Source organism: Salmo salar, chromosome 11 (genome assembly GCF_965601325.2).
Source record: "Salmo salar chromosome 11, fSalSal1, whole genome shotgun sequence".
Lineage (NCBI taxonomy): Eukaryota > Metazoa > Chordata > Actinopteri > Salmoniformes > Salmonidae > Salmo > Salmo salar.
This window is the reverse complement of record NC_138301.1, coordinates 121,865,513-121,891,993: the sequence shown is the minus strand read 5'-3', so window position 1 is coordinate 121,891,993 and position 26,481 is coordinate 121,865,513. Positions and strand designations below refer to the sequence as shown.

Sequence of the window (26,481 nt, the reverse complement as noted above, 5' to 3'; positions counted from 1 at the left end):
AGCATCACCATCCACACCCAAACACCCAGACCCCAGCATCACCATCCACACCCCTACACCCAGACCCCAGCATCACCATCCACACCCCTACACCCAGACCCCAGCATCACCATCACCATCCACACCCCTACACCCAGACCCCAGCATCACCATCCACACCCCTACACCCAGACCCCAGCATCACCATCCACACCCCTACACCCAGACCCCAGCATCACCATCCACACCCAAACACCCAGACCCCAGCATCACCATCCACACCCCTACACCCAGCATCACCATCCACACCCCTACACCCAGACCCCAGCATCACCATCCACACCCCTACACCCAGACCCCAGCATCACCATCCACACCCCTACACCCAGATCCCAGCATCACCATCCACACCCCTACACCCAGACCCCAGCATCACCAACCACACCCCTACACCCAGACCCCAGCATCACCAGCCACACCCCGGCCAGCTAAGACCACCCCAAACCCCAACCCCTATTACACCCACCCAACCACCCCACTATTACACCCACCCAACCCCCCACTATTACACCCACCCAACCACCCACTATTACACCCACCCAACCCCCACTATTATACCCACCCACCCAACCCCCCACTATTACACCCACCCAACCCCCCACTATTATACCCACCCAACCCCCCACTATTATACCCACCCACCCAACCCCCCACTATTACACCCACCCACCCAACCCCCCACTATTACACCCACCCAACCCCCACTATTATACCCACCCACCCAACCCCCCACTATTACACCCACCCACCCAACCCCCCACTATTACACCCACCCAACCCCCCCCCCACTATTACACCCACCAACCCTCCCCACTTTTACACCCACCCAACCCCCCACTATTACACCCACCCAACCCCCCACTATTATACCCACCCAACCCCCCACTATTACACCCACCCAACCCCCCACTATTACACCCACCCAACCCCCCACTATTACACCCACCCACCCAACCCCCCACTATTATACCCACCCACCCTACCCCCCACTATTACACCCACCCACCCCCCCACTATTATACCCACCCACCCAACCCCCCACTATTACACCCACCCAACCCCCCACTATTACACCCACCCAACCCCCCCACTATTACACCCACCCAACCCCCCCCACCCAACCCCCCCACTATTACACCCACCCAACCCCCCACTATTACACCCACCCAACCCCCCACTATTACACCCGCCCAACCCCCCCACTATTACACCCGCCCAACCCCCCACTATTACACCCGCCCAACCCCCCACTATTACACCCGCCCAACCCCCCACTATTACACCCACCCAACCCCCCCACTATTACACCCACCCAACCCCCCACTATTACACCCACCCAACCCCCCACTATTACACCCACCACCCAACCCCCCACTATTACACCCACCCAACCCCCCACTATTATACCCACCCACCCAACCCCCCACTATTACACCCACCCAACCCCCCACTATTACACCCACCCAACCCCCCACTATTACACCCACCCAACCCCCCACTATTACATCCACCCAACCCCCCCACTATTACACCCACCCAACCCCCCCCACTATTACACCCACCCAACCCCCCCCACTATTACACCCACCCAACCCCCCCACTATTACACCCACCCAACCCCCCACTATTACACCCCACCCAACCCCCCCCACTATTATACCCACCCAACCCCCCACTATTACACCCACCCAACCCCCCACTATTATACCCACCCACCCAACCCCCCACTATTACACCCACCCAACCCCCCACTATTACACCCACCCAACCCCCCACTATTACACCCACCCAACCCCCCCACTATTACACCTACCCACCCCCCCACTATTACACCCACCCAACCCCCCACTATTACACCCACCCAACCCCCCACTATTACACCCACCCAACCCCCCACTATTACACCCACCCAACCCCCCACTATTACACCCACCCAACCCCCCACTATTACACCCACCCAACCACCCCCTATTACACCCACCCAACCCCCCCCACTATTACACCCACCCAAGCCCCATCCTGCGACCTAAGAGGTACATATCAGATGCTCAACATGCTCTGCTTACACCTACTGTGATGGTCTGAGGATGAACCACACAAAAACAACACACTCTGGAATGTACAAGTTCTGAGGTTTTCTGCCTTTAGCTTAAAGATCAGGAACCCAGACTTCATCAAAGAAATTGGAAATACAGACATTGTCATCCTACAAGAAACATGGTATAGTGAGTGGAGACCCACTGGTTGCCCTCTAGGTTACAGAGAGCTGGTAGTCCCATCCACCACACTACCAGGTGGGTGGTATAGAGGAGACGGACCCACTGGTTGTCCTCTAGGTTACAGAGAGCTGGTAGTCCCATCCACCACACTACCAGGTGGGTGGTATAGAGGAGATGGACCCACTAGTTGTCCTCTAGGTTACAGACAGATGGTAGTCCCATCCACCACACTACCAGGTGTGAAATAGGGAACATTTTACATCCAGCTAAAAATTTAAAAGGAAATTATCTCAACAGAGAAAATTGTCCTCATCTGTTCTTCTTCTTCTAGGCTTCGAGGGGACTCCTTCGGTAGGTACACCAACAGAAACATTTTACATCTGGCTATAAATTCAAACGGAAATGAGAGAGAACAGAGAAAAATGTCCTCCTGTGTGCTACCTATATCCTCCCCAATAGAATCCCCATACTTTAACGATGACAGCGTCTCCATCCTAGACGGGGAGATCAATGATTTCCAGGCCCAGGGACATGTACTAGTCTGTGGTGACCTAAACACCAGAACTGGACAGGAACCCGACACCTCTCCGCACACAGGGGGACAAACACCTACCTGGAGGTGACAGCATTCCCTCCCCCATATAACAAATACAAATACGAATATGACAACACAACCAACACAAAACGGGCCACAACTCCTGCAGCTCTGTTTGAAGCTGGGTCTGTACATAATCAATGGTAGGCTTCTAGGGGACTCCTACGGTAGGTACACCTATAGCTCATCTCTTGGCAGTAGTACTGTAGACTACTTTATCACTGACCTCAACCCAGAGTCTCTCAGAGCGTTCACAGTCAGCCCACTGACAACCCCTATCAGACCACAGCAAAATGACAGTCTACTTGAACAGAGCGATACTCGACCATGAGTCATCAACGCCAGAGAAACTGAATAACACTAACAAATGCAATAGATGGAAGGAAAATTGTGTGAAAATGTACCAAAAACAACTAATTAACAACAATCCCTTACCCTGGACAAAGGTTTCACTGTAATAGTGAAGGTGGAAACTTGGCAGTAGAAAACCTAAACAGTATATTTGACCTCTCAGTTGTCAAGCAGACAACCTAAGAAAATGAACAACAATGACAAATGGTTTGATGAAGAATACAAAAACCTAAGAATCTAATTGAGAAACCTATCCAACCAAAAACATAGAGAGACAGAAAACCTGAGTCTACTCCTTCACTACGGTGAATCACTAAAACAATACAGAAATACACTACGGAAAAAGAAGGAACAGCACGTCAGAAATCAGCTCAATGTAATTGAAGAATCCATAGAATCTAACCACTTCTGGGGAAATTGGAAAACACTAAACAAACAACAACACGAAGAGTTATCTATCCAAAACAGATGTCTGGGTAAACCACTTCTCCAATCGTTTTGGATCTATAACAAAGAACAAACAGCAAACACATATACAGGATCAAATACTCATTTTTAAATCAGTTATTAAAGACTATCAGAACACACTGGATTCTCCAATTACATTGAATGAACTACGGGACAAAATACAAACCCTGCAACCCAAAAGGCCTGTGAGGTTGATTGTATCCTAAATGAAATGGTCAAATATACAGACCACAAATTCCAATTGGCTATACTAAAACTCTTAAACATCATCCTCAGCTCTGGCATATTCCACAAAATTTGGACCCAAGGACAGATAACCCCAATTCTCAAAAGTGGAGACAACTTTGACCCCAACAACTACCGTGGGATATGCGTCAACAGCAACCATGGGAAAATCCTCTGCATTATTCTTAACAGCAGTCTTGTACATTTCCTCAGTGAAAACAATGTACTGAGCAAATGTCAATTTGGCTTTTTACCAAATTAGGGTACGACAGATCACATATTCACCCTGCACACCCTAATTAACGAACAAACAAACAAACCAAAACAAAGGAAAAGTCTTCTTGTGCTTTGTTAATTTCAAAAAAGATTTCGACTCAATTTGGCAGGAGGGTCTGCAATACAAATTGATGGACAGTGGAGAAAAAACATACGACATTATAAAACCCATGTACACAAACAGCAAGTGTGCAGTTAAAATTGGCAAAAAACACACACATTTCTTCCCACATTTCTTCCCACAATTCGTATATACACGAATTGGCGAGGGCACTAGAACAGTCTGCAGCACCCGGCCTCACCCTACTAGAATCTGAAGTCAAATGTCTACTGTTTTCAGATGACCTGGTGCTTCTGTCCCCAACCAAGGAGGGCCTACAGCAGCACCTAGATCTTCTGCACAGATTCTGTCAGACCTGGGCCCTGACAGTAAATCTCAGTAGAACAAAAAATAATGGTGCCCCAAAAAAAGGTCCAGTTTCCAGGACCGCAAATACAAATTCCACCTAGACATCCTTTCCCTAAAGCACACAAAAACTATACATCAGCTCCACAGGTAACATCCACAAAGCTGTGAGCGATCTGAATGGTCTTCTATGCCATCAAAAGGAACATCAAATTCGACATACCAATTAGGATCTGGCTAAAAATACATTAATCAGTTATAGGACCCATTGCCCTTTATGGTTGTGAAGGTCTGGGGTCCTGCTCACCAACCAAGAATTCACAAAATGGGACAAACCACCAAATTGAGACTCTGCAAGCAGAATTCTGCAAAAAATATCCTCCATGTACAACGTAAAACATAAAATAATGCATGCAGAGCAGAATTAGGCCGATACCCGCCAATTATCAAAATCCAGAAAAGACCCGTTAAATTCTACAACCACTTAAAAGGAAGTGATTCCCAAACCTTCCAAAGCAAATTCATCAACTACAGAGAAATTAACCTGGAGCAAGCTGGTCCTGGGGCTCTGTTCACAAACTCCCAGGACAGCAACACAATTAGACCCAACAAAATCGTGAGAAAACCAAAATATAATTATTTGAGACATTGGAAAGAATTTACATAAAAACTGAGCAAACTAGAATTGTATTTGGCACTAAACAGAGACTACACAGTGCCAAAATACCTGACCACTGTGACTGACCCAAAATTAAGGAAATATCTGACTATGTACAGACTCAGTGAGCATAACCTTGCTATTGAGAAAGGCAGCCGTAGGCAGACCTGGCTCTCAAGAGAAGACAAACTGCCCACAAAATGAGGTGGAAACTGAGTTGCACTTCCTAACCTCCTGCCAAATGTATGACCATATTTCCCTCAGATTACACAGACACATAAAGAATTAAAAAACAAACCCAATATTAATAAACTCCCATATCTACTGGGTGAAATACCACAGTGTGCCATCACAGCAGCAAGATTTGTGACCTGTTGCCACATGAAAAGGGCAACCAGTGAAGAACAAACACCATTGTAAATACAATCTATATTTATGTTTATTTTACTTTAACTATTTGCACATTTGAAATGTCTTTATTCTTTTGGAACTTTTGTGAGTGTAATGTTTGCTGATAATGTGTATTGTTTATTGCACTTTTGTTTGTTTATTATCTATTTCACTTGCTTTGGCAATGTAAACATAAGTTTCCCATGCCAATAAAGCCCTTAAATTGAAATTGAGAGAGAGAGAGAGAGAGATGGACAGAGAGAGAGAGAGAGAGAGAGAGAGAGAGAGAGAGAGAGAGAGAGAGAGAGAGAGAGAGAGAGAGAGAGAGAGAGAGAGATGGACAGAGAGAGAGATGGACAGAGAGAGAGAGAGAGATGGACAGAGAGAGAGAGAGAGAGATGGTCAGAGAGAGAGAGAGTGGACAGAGAGAGGGAGAGAGAGATGGACAGAGAGAGAGAGAGAGAGATGGACAGAGAGAGAGAGAGAGGAAGGAAAAAGAGACTAATGGACACTTGAATAGATATCTCTCTCCCTTTCTCTCCCCTTTTCTCTCTCCCCCCTCTCTCCCACTCCCATCTCTTTCTCCCACTCCCCCTCTCTCTCTCCTCTCTTTCTCCCACTTCACTGTCTCTCCTCTCTCTTCCACTCTACACACTCTCCTCTCTCTCCCACTCCCCTCTCTCACCCCTCTCTCTCCCACTCCCCTCTCTCTCCTCGCTCTCCCACACTTCACTCTCTCTTTCCCCCTCTCTTTCTCCTCTCTCTCTCCTCCCTTTCCTCCTCTCTCTCTCTCCTCCCTTTCACCCTCTCTCTCTTCTCTCTTTCCCCCTCTCTCTCTCCTCCCTTTCCCCCTCTCTCTCCTCCCTTTCCCCCTCTCTCTCTCTCTCCTCCCTTTCCTCCTCTCTCTCTCTCTCTCCTCCCTTTCCCCCTCTCTCTCTCTCCTCCCTTTCCCCCTCTCTCTCTCTCTCCTCCTTTCCCCCCTCTCTCTCTCTCCTCCCTTTCCTCCTCTCTCTCTCTCTCTCTCTCTCTCCTCCCTTTCTCCTCTCTCTCTCTCTCTCCTCCCTTTCCCCCTCTCTCTCTCTCCTCCCTTTCCTCCTCTCTCTCTCTCTCTCTCTCCTCCCTTTCCCCTCTCTCTCTCTCTCTCTCCTCCTTTCCTCCTCCTCTCTCTCTCTCTCTCCTCCCTTTCCCCCTCTCTCTCTCTCTCCTCCTTTCCCCTCTCTCTCTCTCTCTCCTCCCTTTCCCCCTCTCTCTCTCTCTCCTCCCTTTCCTCCTCTCTCTCTCTCTCTCTCCTCCCTTTCCCCCTCTCCTCTCTCCCTCCTTTCCCCTCTCTCTCTCTCTCTCTCTTCCCTTACCTCCTCTCTTTCTCTCTCTCTCCTCCTTTCCCCCTCTCTCTCTCTCCTCCCTTTCCCCCTCTCTCTCTCTCCTCCCTTTCCCCTCTCTCTCCCCATCTATTCACAGTGCTGTGGTTCTATACAAGGTTACTCCATTAGCCAGCAGGATAGGAACAATGGGAAACTGCATCAAGCAGGTGGTGCTTTCTGAGTTGAACTGAAAGAGACTGTGTGTGTTGTGTGTGTGTGTGTGTGTGTGTGTGTGTGTGTGTGTGTGTGTGTGTGTGTGTGTGTGTGTGTGTGTGTGTGTGTGTGTGTGTGTGTGTGTGTGTGTGTGTGTGTGTGTGTGTGTGTGTGTGTGTGTGTGTGTGTGTGTGGCAGTAGTACTCATTGGAGTTACAGTACTGGCTTTCTGAATGGACAGACTGGGTGACTGAATGGTGGATAAGCAGAGCTGCTGTTTTCTTATTGTATAGAGTTCCTTTCCATTCCAAATGACCATTGAACGAACAACTTTATACAGACTGTAGATTTATTGGACGTTTTTTTGTTTTTTTTTGTAAACCAACATGGTGACAGGGAGAATTCGATAGCCCATGTATTGCCCTGCTGTTTGACATTAATTTATGATTTCACATGATGAAAATCAAATGATTTGACGTGACCTTTACACGTGTTTTTTTGCACTTGTGAAATCATCTGAAAACCTGAAAGGTGTTTTTTGAACATTTCACGTGATGATGTGGATTTTCTGCTCTGAAATAATTGTGAAACTGTGTTTATAGTTGTGTTTTTTGGGGGGGGATTATATAAAGTTTTACGCGATCACATAAACTTTCACATTTAGATTGACATTTTTTTTACATTTTTGATAAAAGCGTCAGAACCTCTTCGATGAACATGCATTTCCTGCTTCGCCACCAGGCGAGACTCCAATTATACACTTTGATAAAAAGTTGCCCAGAACCAAGTCAGTAATTGTGATACTGACAACACCAACTAAAAAAGTAGCAGTGCTCAGGGACACTTGACATGAAGGCCTAGATTCAATCAGATCAAGCATAAACATGCGATAGTCTACACACGCGTAGCTGGTGGAACTGCGTTAGAGCTGTCAAGTCGGTGAGCCACTGTCTCAATACTGGAACTCACTGTACATGTACATGTCGAATATCTAGTGATTTGCTGTCAACTAAGGTAGATAAACAACAACATATCACAGTCATAATACTTTAACTGTACATTCATGTACATACTACCTCAATTGGGCCGACCAAGCAGTGCTCCCGCACATTGGCTAACCGAGCTATCCCATCCCCTAGTGGGAGGACAACATCGCAGCGGTCACCAAGAAGGCACACCAGCGGATATAAAAACTCTATCCTCCCAGTCAATGCTGATCGTTTTTTATTAATTTTTTACATCAATCGTTGAGTCCATCCTCACCTCTTACATCACCGTTGGGTTTGGATCCCACTGCAAGGGCAAATGGCAACTTATTGTCCAGTCTGCAGAGAGGGTCATCGGCGAAAACCTGAAAAGTTTGTTCCCTTGGGAACCGATCTGTCAGAACTTTGCCCGCAGCTGTTTCCCCTCCAGTCAATAACAACAAACAAACCTCCTACAGGTTGAGTTCAATAACAGGCTTCCAGCAAACAGTTGTGGCAAACCTTTGACCAATTTGTCGCAAATTTGCGGCAAGCTCATATTTTCACATGCAAATTAGTTTTGCGGTAAACTGTTGGGGTACATTTTGTGACGACTTGTGAATTTCTGGCAAACAATTCTGTGAAATCAATTCTGGGAAATTAATTCTGGGAAATCAATTCTGAGAAATCAGTATCAATATGCAAATTAGATCAGGATTTTGGTTACTGTGTGTATCTACACATAAACCAATTCACATAACTTTAAATTAACTTACTGCTCAGAGAAAAAAACCCGAAACGTTCTAAAATTAAGTAATTATGTAGTAAATATATATTAATATATTATATTAATGTATTAACAGATAAAAATAAATCCAATACAAGCTGAAGTAGCAATGAAAGAATCGTGAAGAGCAAACACTGGATATTTCCCAAATTGTTCATTTAATATGTTTATGTAGATACAACATTTACATGAGAGAAATGTGAACTCTATGGGAATGTTGACTGTAGGCTGTTTAAAGGGACAGCTACAGAATTATTTTGATGCGCAAAGTGATAACTGAGCAATAGATTTCAACTACTGCAAGTTTAAAAGTTAATTAACAAAATTGTTATAACTAAAACATAAATGAAATCAAACCCAGTTCTGAACTATTTGAATGAACTTTGGAGATAGCGATCCTTCGTCCAAAGCTTGTTGAAACAATCAGAAAACAAACAAAATTTCGATAGTGAAAACAATTACAGAATATTTTGTATTTTGGCATCTTAAAAAAGCTAGAAATGTTGTTATGATATTACTTTTTCAAAATGAATTTGTTACACAAAAAAAATGGGTTCATTTTGACAACTGGCACTGGGTCAATTCTGGACAAACACAACATTGGGATAATTAATCTCACTGGAGTTGGGTTATGCTTCTAACCCAGCACATTGGGTTGGGGGATTGACCCCGCAGCTGTGGGGTAAATTAGACTGTATTTCTGTGTTAAAACAACCCAGTGTGTTGGGTTGGGGGATTGAACCCGCAGCCGGGTTGGGGGATTGAACCCGCAGCCGGGTTGGGGGATTGAACCCGCAGCCGGGTTGGGGGATTGACCCCGCAGCCGGGTTGGGGGATTGACCCCGCAGCCGGGTTGGGGGATTGACCCCGCAGCCGGGTTGGGGGATTGACCCCGCAGCCGGGTTGGGGGATTGACCCCGCAGCCGGGTTGGGGGATTGACCCCGCAGCCGGGTTGGGGGATTGACCGCGTAGCTGGGTCATGTTTTATGTTAGTGACATCCTAATTTCATTTTGCTTACATTATTTTTGTCATCATGACCATCCAAGCCCCTCCCTTTCCTACACACCATCAAGGAACAACATTGAATTAGAATCATTCATTTGTACTGACTGCATTTCAGAACATACAGTTGAAGTCGGAAGTTTACATACACTTAGGTTTGAGTCATTAAAACCTCTTTGGGCTAGGGGGCAGTATTTTCACATCTGGATGAAAAGCGTGCCCAGAGTAAACTGCCTGCTACTCAGGCCCAGAAGCTAGGATATGCATATTATTAGTGGATTTGGATAGAAAACAGTCTGAAGTTTCTAAAACGGTTTGAATGATGTCTGTGAGTATAACAGAACTCATATGGCAGGTGAAAACCTGAAAAGAATCCAACTAGGAAGTGGGAAATCTGAGGTTTGTAGTTTTTCAAGTGATTGCCTATCCAATATCCAGTGTAAATGGGGTGAGATTGCACTTCCAAAGGCTTCCACTAGATGTCAACAGTCTTTAGAAAGTTGTTTCATGCTTCTATTGTGAAAGGGGAGCGAATAAGAGCTGCTTCAACAAGTGGTCAGGCTGAAAGCCTTTAGTTTAGTCTCACGCGTGGCCGTGAGTGCGACGGTCGTTCCCTTTCCCTTCTAATGACAACGGAATTGTCCGGTTGGAATATTATTGAAGATTTATGATGAAAACATCCTAAATGTTGATTATATACATCATTTGACATGTTTCTATGAACTTTAATTGAACTTTTTTGACTTTTCGTCTGGACTTAGTGCCCGCGCTTTGTGCATTTGGATTAGTGAACTAAATGCGCAAACAAAAAGGAGGTATTTGGACATAAAGATTAACTTTATCGAACAAAACAAACATTTATTGTGGAACTGGGATTCCTGGGAGTGCATTCCGATGAAGATCATCAAAAGTAAGTGAATATTTATAACGCTATTTCTGACTTTTGTTGACTCCACAACTTGGCGGGTATCTGTATGGCTTGTTGTTTTGGTGTCTGAGCGCTGTACTCAGATTATCGCATGGCGTGCTTTCGCCGTAAAGCTTTTTTTAAATCTGACACAGCGGTTGCATTAAGGAGAAGTTTATCTTTAAAACTTGTTTTTCAACCACTCCACAAATTTCTTGTTAACAAACTATAGTTTTGGCAAGTCAGTTAGGACTCCTTTGGGTATGACAAAAGTAATTTTTCCAACAATTGTTTACAAACAGATTATTTCCCGTATAATTCACTGTTTCACAATTCCAGTGGGTCAGAAGTTTACATACACTAAGTTGACTGTGCCTTTAAACAGCTTGGAAAATTCCAGAAAATGATGTCATGGCTTTAGGAGCTTCTGTTAGGCTAATTGACATCATTTATTGAATTTAAATATGCTCTCTCTAATTCTCTCTTTCTCTCTTTCTGTCTTTCTCTCGGAGGACCTGAGCCCTAGGACCATGCCTCAGGACTACCTGGTATGATGACTCCTTGCTGTCCCCAGTCCACCTGGCCGTGCTGCTGCTCCAGTTTCAACTGTTCTGCCTGCGGCTATGGAACCCTGACCTGTTCACCGGACGTGCTTGTTGCAGCCTCGACAACTACTATGATTATTATTATTTGACCATGCTGGTCATTTATGAACATTTTAACATTTTAACATCTTGACCATGTTCTGTTATAATATCCACCCTGCACATCCAGAAGAGGACTGGCCACCCCTCATAGCCTGGTTCCTCTCTAGGTTTCTTCCTAGGTTTTTGGCCTTTCTAGGGAGTTTTTCCTAGGGAGTTTTTCCTAGCCACCGTGCTTCTTTCACATGCTTTGCTTGCTGTTTGGGGTTTTAGGCTGGGTTTCTGTACAGCACTTTGAGATATCAGCTGATGTACGAAGGGCTATATAAAAATAATTTTGATTTGATTTGATTTGAGTCAATTGGAGGTGTACCTGTGGATGTATTTCAAGGCCTACCTTCAAACCCAGTGCCTTTCTGCTTGACATCATGGGAAAATCAAAAGAAATCAGCCAAGACCTCAGAAAATAAAAGTTGACTTCCACAAGTCTGGTTAATCCTTGGGAGCAATTTCCAAACACCTGAAGGTACCACGTTCATCTGTACAAACAATAGTACGCAAGTATAAACACCATGGGACAGCGCAGCCGTCATACCGCTTAGGAAGGAGACACGTTCTGTCTCCTAGAGATGAACGTACTTTGGTGCAAAAAGTGAAAATCAATCCCAGAACAACAGCAAAGGATATTTTTTTTTATGTATTAATTTTATTTAACTAGGCAAGTCAGTTAAGAACAAATTCTTCTTTTCAATGACAGCCTAGGAATAGTGGGTTAACTACCTTGTTTAGGGGGCAGAATGACAGATTTGTACCTTGTCAGCTCAGGGATTCAAACTTGCAACCTTTCAGTTACTAGCCCAATGCTCTAACCACCATGCTACCTTGCCGCCTGTGAAGATGCTGGAGGAAACAGGTACAAAAGTATCTGTATCCACAGTAAAACGAGTCCTATATCGAAGGAAGGAAGAAGCCACTGCTCCAAAACCACCATAAAAAAAGCAAGACTATGGCTTGCAACTGCACATGGGGACAAAGATTGTACATTCTGGAGATATGTCCTCTGGTCTGATGAAACAAAAATAGAACTGTTTGGCCGTAATGACCATTGTTATGTTTGGAGGAAAAAGGGGAGGCTTGCAAGCCGAAGAACACCATCCCAACAGTGAAGCACGGGGGTGGCAGCATCATGTTGTGGGGGTGCTTTGCTGCAGGAGGGACTGGTGCACTTAACAAAATAGATGGCATCATGAGGCAGGAAAATTATGTGAATATATTGAAGCAACATCTCAAGACATCAGTCAGGAAGTTAAAGCTTGGTCGCAAATGGGTCTTCTAAATGGACAATGACCCCAAGCATACTTCCAAAGTTGTGGCAAAATGGCTTAAGGAGAACAAAGTCAATGTATTGGAGTGGCCATCACAAAGCCCTGACCTCAATTCTATAGATGTCACGTCCTGACCATAGAGAGCTCTTATTTTCTATGGTAGTGTAGGTCAGGGCGTGACCGGGGTTTTTTCTAGTTATTATTTTCTATGTGGGGTTCTAGTTTACTTTTTCTATGTTTGGGTGTTTGGTATAATTCCCAATTAGAGACAGCTGGCTATCGTTGTCTCTAATTGGGGATCATACTTAAGTAGAATTTTTTCCACCTGTGGGTTATGGGATATTGTTTTGAGTTAGTGCATGTAGCAACTCTGTAGTCACGGTTCGTTTATTCATTTATTGTTTGTTTTGTATTTGGCTAAGTTTCACTTTATAATAAAGATGTGGAACACTACTCACGCTGTGCCTTGGTCCGTCTATACACACGAACTGAAAAAGCGTGTGCGAGCAAGGAGGCCTACAAACCTGACTCAGTTACACCAGCTCTGTCAGGAGGAATGGGCCAGAATTCACCCAACTTATTGTGGGAAGCTCGTGGAAGGCTACCTGAAACGTTTGACCCAAGTTAAACAATTTAAAGGCAATGATACTAAATACTAATTGAGTGTATGTAAATTTCTGACCCACTGGGAATGTGATGAAAGAAATAAAAGCTGAAATAAATCATTCTCTCGACTATTATTCTGACATTTCACATTCTTAAAACAAGGTGGTGATCATAACTGACCTTAGACAGAGAATTTTTACGAGGATTAAAATGTCAGGAATTGTTAAAAAAAACGGAGTTTAAATGTATCTGGCTAAGGTGTATGTAAACTTCCGACTTCAACTGTACATCAGAGAATTGTCCACAATGTACAAGAATATATACGTTTTTTTTTAACATTTTTTTTTTTAAATAGCACATTGAAACAAAGCCCTATTGTCTAAATATGTGTTATTTCATAAGATAATAATCAATCCCATCTTATGAAATCTTAAAATGTATTTATATTATTTCATGAACCAAACCGACTCAAGCTGCTGTTGAACTAGATGTGGACACTCAGACTGCAATCTGAGGAAAACAACGCATGCATTAGACACTGTCTGTCTTAAGTAGAAGTGGTGTAAAGTACTTAAGTAGCAGTGGTGTAAAGTAATTAAGTAGAAGTGGTGTAAAGTACTTAAGTAGCAGTGGTGTAAAGTATTTAAGTAGAAGTGGTGTAAAGTACTTAAGTAGCAGTGGTGTAAAGTACTTAAGTAGCAGTGGTGTAAAGTACTTAAGTAGAAGTGGTGTAAAGTACTTAAGTAGCAGTGGTGTAAAGTATTTAAGTAGAAGTGGTGTAAAGTACTTAAGTAGCAGTGGTGTAAAGTACTTAAGTAGAAGTGGTGTAAAGTACTTAAGTAGAAGTGGTGTAAAGTACTTAAGTAGCAGTGGTGTAAAGTATTTAAGTAGAGGTGGTGTAAAGTACTTAAGTAGCAGTGGTGTAAAGTACTTAAGTAGAAGTGGTGTAAAGTACTTAAGTAGAAGTGGTGTAAAGTACTTAAGTTGAAGTGGTGTAAAGTACTTAAGTAGCAGTGGTGTAAAGTACTTAAGTAGAAGTGGTGTAAAGTACTTAAGTAGAAGTGGTGTAAAGTACTTAAGTAGCAGTGGTGTAAAGTACTTAAGTAGAAGTGGTGTAAAGTACTTAAGTAAAAAATACTTTGAAGTACTACTTTAGTCCGTTTTTTTGGGGGGGGGGGGCGGGGGCGGTATCTGTACTTTGCTTTACTATTTATGTTTTTGACAACTTTTACTTCACTACATTCCTAAAGAAAATAATGTACTTTTTACTTCATACATTTTACCTGGCACCCAAAAGTACTTGTTACATTTTGAAGGCTTAGCAGGACAGGAAAATGGTATAATTCACACAGTTATCAAGAAAACACATGGCCATCTCTTTTGCCTCTGATCTGGCAAACTCATTAAAACACAAATGCATATTTTTTTTAAATTATGTTTCATTTAAAAATTACAAATTAAATGGTGCCACCTGCTTTGCTTCATAGAAGGAATTTGAAATGATTCACACTTTTACTTTATATACTTAGATTCAAAAGGCACTCGCACATCTGAGCAATCTTGTTACAGGTGCATGGCAACAGTTGAAACAGGATGGAAAGGAAACCGCACACTGCTCTTGATAGTATCACTGATATTTAATAAGCTTACGTATCGGCCTAACGGCCTTCGTCAGAGCTTTTACTTTATATACTTAAAAATATATTTGAGCAATTACATATTGTTTTGATACTTAAGTACATTTAGAACCAAATACTTTTAGAATTTTACTTAAGTAGTATTTTACTGGGTGACTTTCACTTTTACTTGAGTAACTTTCCATTGATGTATCTACACTTTTACTTGAGTATGACAATTGGGTACTTTTTCCACCACTGTTAAGTAGTACTTCAAAGTATGTTTTTCTTAAGTACTTTACACCACTTGGTGTGCCTTTCTCAAATCAAATCTAAGTCTTTCGGTCATTTCCATCAAATATATATGTTTGAACTTTCAAACTAGTTTCCATTGGGAAGGCAAACAAAATATTTTAATCAAAAGCTATCACTTTTGCATGTGAAAAACACAGAATCCTACTCCACGTGCTTAATTACTTAACTTTTCTTTTGAGCTGACTTCGCCTTGGGCTTTGAATGGCAGACCGTTTCCAAAACGAATGCAATCAATTTTCATCTGGTGCAAAACAATCCTGCCCGGGCGCCCGGGCCAAATTAATCGAATCCCCTCACTCACACACACATACTCACACACACATACTCACACACACACGCACACACACAGACACACATATACACACACAGACACACACAGACATATATACACACACAGACACACATATACACACAGCGCCCAACCATGGGCGGCCCTGATTGGTTAACCAACTCTTTCAGTCACCACAGTGAGGGCGGGACTAAGACTCTGGTTCCTCCCTGAGCTCAAAGCGGCACTTTTCCGATTCTGTGTGCGAGAACAGAGCGGACTACGGCAACATCTCTTCTCCTTACCGGAGGAAATACACACCGACTCATTCTCACAGCTACGGAGCAGTTACACCTTATCAGTGCTCTACCGAATTACAAGGGACATCTTCTATCCAAGGAGACTAGACAAAATAAAGGAAGAAAAAAAAACCCACGTTAAAACGTTATTACCTAATCGGTTAAATTAGAGGAGCCTATATACCGATATCCCAGCAACACGAAAGACAGACTTGGCTAGTCCACCAGGATAACACACCGGGGCTTTCGGGAGCACGAGGAAAGAGAGAGGGATAAAGGAGAAGAAGACAGGATGATTCTCCAGCATCATTTGGTTCTGACGCTGTGCGCCGTCTACGGGATCCTGCTAAAAGGTTCGACTGCTGTGTTTTTTTATTAACTTTGAGTGGAAAAAAATATGTTGGTGTGTGTGCGTGTGTTTGTTTGAGAGAGAGAGAGAGAGAGAGGAGGGAGGGATGAGGTGATGGAGACTGCGTGAGGAGAGTGGAGAGTCTCATGGGTCATTTGTGGGCATTATTTTCACGCTGCGCCTTGGGGGGGGATACTGTCCTGTCACGCACGGGGTCTCGCATGCGTCGGAGTGTGTGTGTGTGTGTGTGTGTGTGTGTGTGTGTGTGTGTGTGTGTGTGTGTGTGTCGCTGGGGTGCCCTGTCATGCATAGGGTCTCAGATACGTGGTAATGCAATGGATTAAACGCGATACAATTTGCATAATTTGTTGGATGTGATTTGAGAGCCTACGGGGGAGGCTTCTTGTGCTCGCACACTCGCAGTTTGTGTGCGTGCGTGCGCGCGCGTGCGTGTTTAGTGTGTTTTAAATTCTGAAATGAAACGGTAAACGGTTCCGAAAGCACGGCACACACCTCAGAGGCAAGGCATCCTCCCTGGTACGCAGGTTGTTGTTGCCGCTTCAACACACACACACACACACACACACACACACACACACACACACACACACACACACACAAATTATGTTGTCTCATTATCGGTTAATTATGAATTGTCTGAAATCAAATAGAGGAAAATGTGTAGTAGGCTTTAATAACACTTTTCTTCTTACGAGGACATTCATTTAGTTAAGGACGTTAGTGTAAAACGTTTAAGTCCGTAATAAGTCTCTGGCTTTAGCCGTGCAGTCGTGAATTTGTAGTTAGTCTATGTGCAGCAGGAGTCGCCCAATGTTGACTCTTGGGCGTTTATTAAGGGCTCTACACACAACAAGATCTCATAGTTTCCCTTTGACATTTGCCGTTTTGTGATTAGTGTCTTTTTTTTTGTGATTTTTTTTACGCATTCATTACAGTGTTAATTGTGCGTGGTTACAGGAATAAACAGAAACAACTCAAAAGGTTAACACTTAAGACATTAATTCCGAATGGAAAAGGTTATGGCTCAAAACAAAATAGTGAAGAAAAAAAAAAAAAAAACAAGTGCTATTGCCATCAAGTATTCTCAAGGCTTGCTAAAAGCATTGTGATCTGCAGTGGGGCAGCGGTCTGAGCGGCAAGCTCCGAGCATCACGAGTTCAATCCCAGTGCCCTTTAGGCTTAGTGATTGTAGACCAATAGTCCGTTATTCAGCAGCCTTATAGGTGGTTTTAACTGGAGAACTGGGGAGAATGATTAGAGCATGACTAAGAGAATTGATAGAGCATAGATAGAATGGGAGAATGATTAGAGCATGAACAAGAGAATTGATACAACGGAGAATGATTAGACAGTATGAATGAGAGAATGGATAGAGCATAGAGAGAGAAGGGAGGAAAGAATGGATAGAGCATAGAGAGAGAAGGGAGAATGATTAGACAGTATGAATGAGAGAATTGATAGAGCATAGAGAGAGAAGGGAGAATGATTAGACAGTATGAATGAGAGAATGGATAGAGCATAGCTAGAGAAGGGAGGAAAGAATGGATAGAGCATAGATAGAATGGGAGAATGATTAGAGAGTATGAATGAGAGAATGGATAGAGCATAGAGAGAGAAGGGAGAATGATTAGACAGTATGAATGAGAGAATGGATAGAGCATAGAGAGAGAAGGGAGAATGATTAGAGAGTATGAATGAGAGAATGGATAGAGCATAGATAGAGAAGGGAGAATGATTAGACAGTATGAATGAGAGAATGGATAGAGCATAGCTAGAGAAGGGAGGAAAGAATGGATAGAGCATAGATAGAGAAGGGAGAATGATTAGACAGTATGAATGAGAGAATGGATAGAGCATAGCTAGAGAAGGGAGGAAAGAATGGATAGAGCATAGAGAGAGAAGGGAGAATGATTAGAGAGTATGAATGAGATAATTGATAGAGCATAGAGAGAGAAGGGAGGAAAGAATGGGAGAGCATAGATAGAGAAGGGAGAATGATTAGAGAGTATGAATGAGAGAATTGATAGAGCATAGAGAGAGAAGGGAGGAAAGAATGGATAGAGCATAGAGAGAGAAGGGAGGAAAGAATGGATAGAGCATAGAGAGAGAAGGGAGGAAAGAATTGATAGAGCATAGAGAGAGAAGGGAGGAAAGAATGGATAGAGCATAGAGAGAGAAGGGAGGAAAGAATGGATAGAGCATAGAGAGAGAAGGGAGAATGATTAGACAGTATGAATGAGAGAATTGATAGAGCATAGAGAGAGAAGGGAGAATGATTAGACAGTATGAATGAGAGAATGGATAGAGCATAGAGAGAGAAGGGAGAATGATTAGACAGTATGAATGAGAGAATGGATAGAGCATAGCTAGAGAAGGGAGGAAAGAATGGATAGAGCATAGATAGAGAAGGGAGAATGATTAGACAGTATGAATGAGAGAATTGATAGAGCATAGAGAGAGAAGGGAGGAAAGAATGGGAGAGCATAGATAGAGAAGGGAGAATGATTAGACAGTATGAATGAGAGAATGGATAGAGCATAGATAGAGAAGGGAGAATGATTAGACAGTATGAATGAGAGAATGGATAGAGCATAGAGAGAGAAGGGAGGAAAGAATGGATAGAGCATAGAGAGAGAAGGGAGAATGATTAGACAGTATGAATGAGAGAATGGATAGAGCATAGATAGAGAAGGGAGAATGATTAGACAGTATGAATGAGAGAATTGATAGAGCATAGCTAGAGAAGGGAGGAAAGAATGGATAGAGCATAGATAGAGAAGGGAGAATGATTAGAGAGTATGAATGAGAGAATTGATAGAGCATAGAGAGAGAAGGGAGGAAAGAATGGGAGAGCATAGATAGAGAAGGGAGAATGATTAGACAGTATGAATGAGATAATTGATAGAGCATAGCTAGAGAAGGGAGGAAAGAATGGGAGAGCATAGATAGAGAAGGGAGAATGATTAGAGAGTATGAATGAGAGAATTGATAGAGCATAGATAGAGAAGGGAGAATGATTAGACAGTATGAATGAGATAATTGATAGAGCATAGCTAGAGAAGGGAGAATGATTAGAGAGTATGAATGAGAGAATTGATAGAGCATAGATAGAATGGGAGAGAATTGATAGAGAAGGGAGGAAAGAATGGGAGAGCAGATAGAGAAGGGAGGAACGAATGGGAGAGCATAGATAGAGAAGGGAGGAACGAATGGGAGAGCAGATAGAGAAGGGAGGAACGAATGGGAGAGCATAGATAGAGAAGGGAGAATGATTAGACAGTATGAATGAGAGAATTGATAGAGCATAGATAGAGAAGGGAGAATGATTAGACAGTATGAATGAGAGAATGGATAGAGCATAGCTAGAGAAGGGAGGAAAGAATGGGAGAGCATAGATAGAGAAGGGAGAATGATTAGAGAGTATGAATGAGAGAATTGATAGAGCATAGATAGAATGGGAGAGCATTGATAGAGAAGGGAGGAAAGAATGGGAGAGCAGATAGAGAAGGGAGGAACGAATGGGAGAGCATAGATAGAGAAGGGAGGAAAGAATGGGAGAGCAGATAGAGAAGGGAGGAACGAATGGGAGAGCAGATAGAGAAGGGAGGAACGAATGGGAGAGCAGGTTAGTACAAGCTTCACTCCGTTGATTGGTGAAGTGGTATTTTTGGAACAGCAGACACCTTTTTGTAACATGATATTCTCACCGGTCCCACACTGGGGTGATAGCAAAGTTTAAAACAAAAATATATAATAATAATAATTTCATTTTGTGAAAGCAAGGAAAAGTCACCTTCCCTTGATAGTTGTAGCTAGCTGTCAGCCTGGCTGTTTATTGTGGATGATCTCAATGATGTGTGTGTCCACTCCTCCACATACTCCACTGTCTTCCTAAAGAAGCTCGCATCCACTACAAGACCATGGTACTTCCCTCCAGAGCAGCAAGAGCAACTGCTCCCTCCCTATCTTCAGGCTATCCTCCAACCCTACACCCCAACCTGAGCACTCCGTTCTGCCAACTCTGGTCTCTTGGCCGTCCCACCCCTACAGGGAGGGCAGCTCAACCCAGTCACAGCTCTTCTCTGTCCTGGTACCCCAATGGTGGAAACATCTTTCCCCTAAAGCTAGGACAGCAGAGACCCTGTCCATCTTCCCCCCTGAAGCTAGGACAGCAGAGTCCCTGTCCATCTTCCCCCTGAAGCTAGGACAGCAGAGTCCCTGTCCATCTTTCCCCTGAAGCTAGGACAGCAGAGTCCCTGTCCATCTTCCCCCCTGAAGCTAGGACAGCAGAGTCCCTGCCCATCTTCCCCCTGAAGCTAGGACAGCAGAGACCCTGTCCATCTTCCCCCTGAAGCTAGGACAGCAGAGACCCTGTCCATCTTCCCCCCTGAAGCTAGGACAGCAGAGTCCCTGTCCATCTTCCCCCCTGAAGCTAGGACAGCAGAGACCCTGTCCATCTTCCCCCCTGAAGCTAGGACAGCAGAGTCCCTGTCCATCTTCCCCCTGAAGCTAGGACAGCAGAGTCCCTGTCCATCTTCCCCCTGAAGCTAGGACAGCAGAGTCCCTGTCCATCGTCCCCCTGAAGCTAGGACAGCAGAGTCCCTGTCCATCTTTCCCCTGAAGCTAGGACAACAGAGTCCCTGTCCATCTTCCCCTGAAGCTAGGACAGCAGAGTCCCTGTCCATCTTCCCCCCTGAAGCTAGGACAGCAGAGTCCCTGCCCATCTTCTGAAAACACAGAGCACCACCCTTTTTTTAAATGTAAAATGTTTCTACCTTTCTAGCTCTGACTCTACTGACGTCTACTTTATTGAGTTAAAATGTACTTACTGTGACTGTGATATGTGGTTGTCTCCCCTCAGCTATCTTAAGATGAATGAACAAACTTGTAAGTCGTTTCAGATAAGAACGTCTGCTAAATTACTCAAATGTAAAACATTTTTTTTTAATCAAATATGTGTGTGTGTACATGCCCATTCCTTCAGACGATATAGGGAGAGAGAGTGTGAGAGAAACACACAAAACAAACACACCCCTGCCACGTCCTGACCAGTAAAAGGGGTTATTTGTTATTGTAGTTTGGTCAGGGCGTGGCAGGGGCTGTTTGTTTTGTGTGTGTTTCGTTTTTGTTTTTTTTGTTTATGTTCTAGGTTATCTATTTCTATGTGTTTGTCTTGCTTTTCTATTTCTATGTTAGTTTTGTCAATGACCTCCAATTAGAGGCAGCTGGTTGTTGTTGTCTCTAATTGGAGGCCATATTTAAGTGTGTTCGTTTTCACTTGTGTTTTGTGGGTGGTTGTTTCCTGTATAGTCTGTGCGCCTTACTGGACTGGTTTTCGTCGTTTGTTTTGTTTAAGTGTGTTTTCTTTAATAAAGTAAAGAAGACGATCAATATACCCGCTGCATTTTGGCCCACTCCTTACGACGCCCGTGACAGTGTGTGTGTGTGTGTGTGTGTGGACGTTGCTTTGAGAGACTAGTTTAAGGATCATATCACTTCCATCTTACCCAACACCCTGGACCCACTACAATTTGCATACCTCCCCAAAAGGTAGAATAAGGGGGGGGGGAAAGTTCAACGGATTCATCGCACTGCCCTATCCCCATCTGGACAACAGGAATACCTACAGTATGCTGCCCTATCCCCATCTGGACAACAGGAATACTTACAGTACGCTGCCCTATCCCCATCTGGACAACAGGAATACTTACAGTACGCTGCCCTATCCCCATCTGGACAAGAGGAATACCTACAGTACGCTGCCCTATCCCCATCTGGACAACAGGAATACTTACAGTACACTGCCCTATCCCCATCTGGACAACAGGAATACCTACAGTTAGAGGTCGACCGATTATGATTTTTCAACGCCGATACCGATTATTGGAGGACCCAAAAAAAACGGTGCCGATTAATCGGCAGGTTTTTTATTTTATTTATTTGTAATAATGACAATTACAACAATACTGAATGAACACTTATTTTAACTTAATGTAATACATCAATAAAATCAATTTAGCCTCAAATAAATAATGAAACGTGTTCAATTTGGTTTAAATAATGCAAAAACAAAGTGTTGGAGAAGATAGTAAAAGTGCATTATGTGCCATGTAAGAAAGCTAACGTTTAAGTTCCTTGCTCAGAACATGAGAACATATGAAAGCTGGTGGTTCCTTTTAACATGAGTCTTCAATATTCCCAGGTAAGAAGTTTTAGGTTGTAGTTATTATAGGAATTATAGGACTATTTCTCTCTATACGATTTTGTATTTCATATACCTTTGACTATTGGATGTTCTTATAGGCACTTTAGTATTGCCAGTGTAACAGTATAGCTTCCGTCCCTCTCCTCACTCCTACCTCGGCTCGAACCAGGAACACATCGACAACAGCCACCCTCGAAGCAGCGTTACCCATGCAGAGGAAGGGGAAAAACTACTCCAAGTCTCAGAGCGAGTGACGTTTGAAACGCTATTAGCGCGCACCCGGCTAACTAGCTAGCCATTTCACATTGGTTAAACCAGCCTTATCTTGGGAGTTGATAGGCTTGAAGTCATAAACAGCGCAATGCATTGCGAAGGGCTTCTGGCAAAACGCACGAAAGTGCTATTTTGAATGAATGCTTACGAGCCTGCTGCTGCCTACCACCGCTCAGTCAGACTGCTCTATCAAATCATAGACTTAATTATAACATAATAACACACAGAAACACGAGCCTTAGGTCATTAATATGGTCGAATCCGGAAACTATCACATTTATTCTTTCACTGAAATACGGAACCGTTCCGTATTTTATCTAACGGGTGGCATCCCTAAGTCTAAATATTCCTGTTACATCGCACAACCTACAATGTTATGTCATAATTACGTAAAATTCTGGCAAATTAATTCGCAACGAGCCAGGCGGCCCAAACTGTTGCATATACCCTGACTCTGCGTGCAATGAACGGAAGAGAAGTGACAATTTCACCTGGTTAATATTGCCTGCTGACCTGGATTTCATTTAGCTAAATATGCAGGTTTAAAAATATATACTTCTGTGTATTGATTTTAAGAAAGGCATTGATGTTTATGGTTAGGTACAGTCGTGCAACGATTGTGCTTTTTTCGCAAATGCGCTTTTGTTAAATCATCCCCCGTTTGGCGAAGTCGGCTGTCTTTGTTAGGAAGAAATAGTCTTCACAGTTCGCAACGAGCCAGGCGGCCCAAACTGCTGCATATACCCTGACTCTGTTGCAGAGGTGACACATTTTCCCTAGTTAAAATAAATTCATGTTAGCAGGCAATGTTAACTAAAGATGCAGGTTTAAAAATATATACTTGTGTATTGATTTTAAGAAAGACATTGATGTTTATGGTTAGGTACAAGTTGGAGCAACGACAGACCTTTTTCGCGAATGCGCACCACATCAATTATATGCAACGCAGGACAGGCTAGATAAACTAGTAATATCATCAACCATGTGTAGTTAACTAGTGATTATGATTGATTGATTGATTGTTTTTATGAGATAAGTTTAAAGCTAGCTAGCAACTTACCTTGGCTTCTTACTGCATTCGCGTAACAGGCAGGCTCCTCGTGGAGTGCAATGTAAAGCAGGTGGTTAGAGCGTTGGACTAGTTAACCGTAAGGTTGCAAGATTGAATCCCTGAGCTGACAAGGTAAAATCTGTCGTTCTGCCCCTGAACAAGGCAGTTAACCCACCGTTCCTAGGCCGTCATTGAAATTAAGAATGTGTTCTTAACTGACTTGCCTAGTTAAAAAATATTTATATATAAAAAAAAAACATTAAAAAAATAATAATTATAATAATATATATATATTTTTTAATCGGCAAATCGGTGGCCAAAAATACCGATTACCGATTGTTATGAAAACTTGAAATCGGCCCTAATTAATCGGCCATTCCGATTAATCGGTCGACCTCTACCTACAGTAAACTGCCCTATCCCCATCTGGACAACAGGAATACCTACAGTATGCAAGAAAGCTGTTCATCAATTACAGGCTTAATCCGCCCTGTGCAATTGGGTCCTGGACTTCCTGACGGGCCGACCCCAGGTGGTGAAGTTAGGCAACAGTAGTAGGCCTGATTACTAACAACAATGAGACAGCCTACAGGGAGGTGGTGAGAGCCCTGGCGGACTGGTGCCAGGAATATCAACTCTCCCTCAATGTCAACAAACGAAGGAGCTGATTGTGGACTTCAGGAGACAGCAGAGAGAGCACACCCTCATCCACATCGACGGGGCCGCAGTGGAGAGGGTGAAAGTTCCTCGGCGTCCACATCACTGATGACCTGAAATGGTCCATTCACACAGACTGTGTGGCGAAGAAGGCTGAACAGCTTAGGAGGCTGAAAAATGTTGCCCTGGCCCCTAAAACCCTCACAAACTTCTACAGATGCACCATAGAGAGCATCCTGTTGGGCTGTATCACTGCCTGGTACGGCAATTGCACCATCTGCAACCGCAGGGCTCCCCAGAGAGTGATGCGGTCAGCCCAATGTATCACCGGGGTCACACTGCCTGCTCTCCAGGACACCTACAGCACCAGGTGTCACAGGAAGGCCAAGAAGATCATCAAGGACCTCAGCCACCTGAGCCACGGCCTGTTCACCCCACTACCATCTAGAAGATCATCAAGGACCTCAGCCACCTGAGCCACGGCCTGTTCACCTGTTTTTGGGCCAAAATCCCTGCTGCAGTGTGTGCAAACCTGGTCAAGAACTACAGGAAACGTATGATCTCTGTAATTGCAAACAAAGGTTTCTGTACCAAATATTAAGTTCTGCTTTTCTGATGTATCAAATACTTATGTCATGCAATAAAATGCAAATTAATTACTTAAAAATCATACAATGTGATTTTCTGGATTTTTGTTTTAGATTCCGTCTCTCACAGTTGAAGTGTACCTATGATAAAAATTACAGACCTCTACATGCTTTGTAAGTAGGAAAACCTGCAAAATCGGCAGTGTATCAAATACTTGTTCTCCCCACTGTATTTCTATGTACATATTCTTATTCATTCCTTTACACTTGTGTGTATAAATCAAATCAAATCAAATGTATTTAAATAGCCCTTCTTACATCAGCTGATATCTCAAAGTGCTGTACAGAAAACCCAGCCTAAAACCCCAAACAGCATGCAATGCAGGTGTAGAAGCACGGTGGCTAGGAAAAACTCCCTAGGAAAAACTCCCTAGAAAGGCCAAAAACCTAGGAAGAAACCTAGAGAGGAACCAGGCTATGAGGGGTGGCCAGTCCTCTTCTGGCTGTGCAAGGTGGATATTATAACAGAACATGGTCAAGATGTTAAAATGTTCATAAATGACTAGCATGGTCAAATAATAATAATCATAGTAGTTGTCGAGGGTGCAACAAGCACGTCCGGTGAACAGGTCAGGGTTCCATAGCCACAGGCAGAACAGTTGAAACTGGAGCAGCAGCACGGCCAGGTGGACTGGGGACAGCAAGGAGTCATCATACCAGGTAGTCCTGAGGCATGGTCCTAGGGCTCAGGTCCTCCGAGAGAAAGACAGAAAGAGAGAAAGAGAGAATTAGAGAGAGCATATTTAAATTCACACAGGACACCGGATAAGACAAGAGAAATACTCCAGATGTAACAGACTGACCCTAGCCCCCCGACACATAAACTACTGCAGCATAAATACTGGAGGCTGAGACAGGAGGGATCAGAAGACACTGTGGCCCCATCCGATGATACCCCCGGACAGGGCCAAACAGGCAGGATATAACCCCACCCACTTTGCCAAAGCACAGCCCCCACACCACTAGAGGGATGTCTCCAACCACCAACTTACCGTCCTAAGACAAGGCCGAGTATAGCCCACAACGATCTCCGCCATGGCACAACCCAAGGGGGGGCGCCAACCCAGACAGGAAGACCACGTCAGTGACTCAACCCACTCAAGTGACGCACCCCTCCCATGGACGGCATGGAAGAACACCTGTAGGCCAGTGACTCAGCCCCTGTAAAAGGGTTAGAGGCAGAGAATCCCAGTGGAAAGAGGGGAACCGGCAAGGCAGAGACAGCAAGGGCGGTTCGTTGCTCCAGCCTTTCCGTTCACCTTCTCACTCCTGGGCCAGACTATACTTAATCATAGGACCTACTGAAGAGATAAGTCTTCAGTAAAGACTTATAAGGTAGTTGTTGTGAATTTGTTAGATTACTTGTTAGATATTACTGCACGGTCGGAACTAGAAGCACAA

At 43.7% G+C, this 26,481-nt stretch overlaps 1 protein-coding gene across 2 annotated transcripts in view; it reads left to right on the top strand.

Moving 5' to 3' along the window:
* The first annotated feature begins 15,811 nt into the window (after positions 1-15,811).
* The window catches only part of LOC106563906 (cell adhesion molecule 2), a 678,594-nt gene continuing 667,924 nt past the window's right edge, over positions 15,812-26,481 (top strand). For both annotated transcript variants that reach the window (XM_014129855.3, XM_082958335.1), the window contains exon 1: positions 15,812-16,230. In XM_014129855.3, coding sequence (XP_013985330.2) covers positions 16,170-16,230 — 61 coding nt within the window. In that variant the 5' untranslated portion in view covers positions 15,812-16,169. The remainder of the gene's footprint in view (positions 16,231-26,481) is intronic.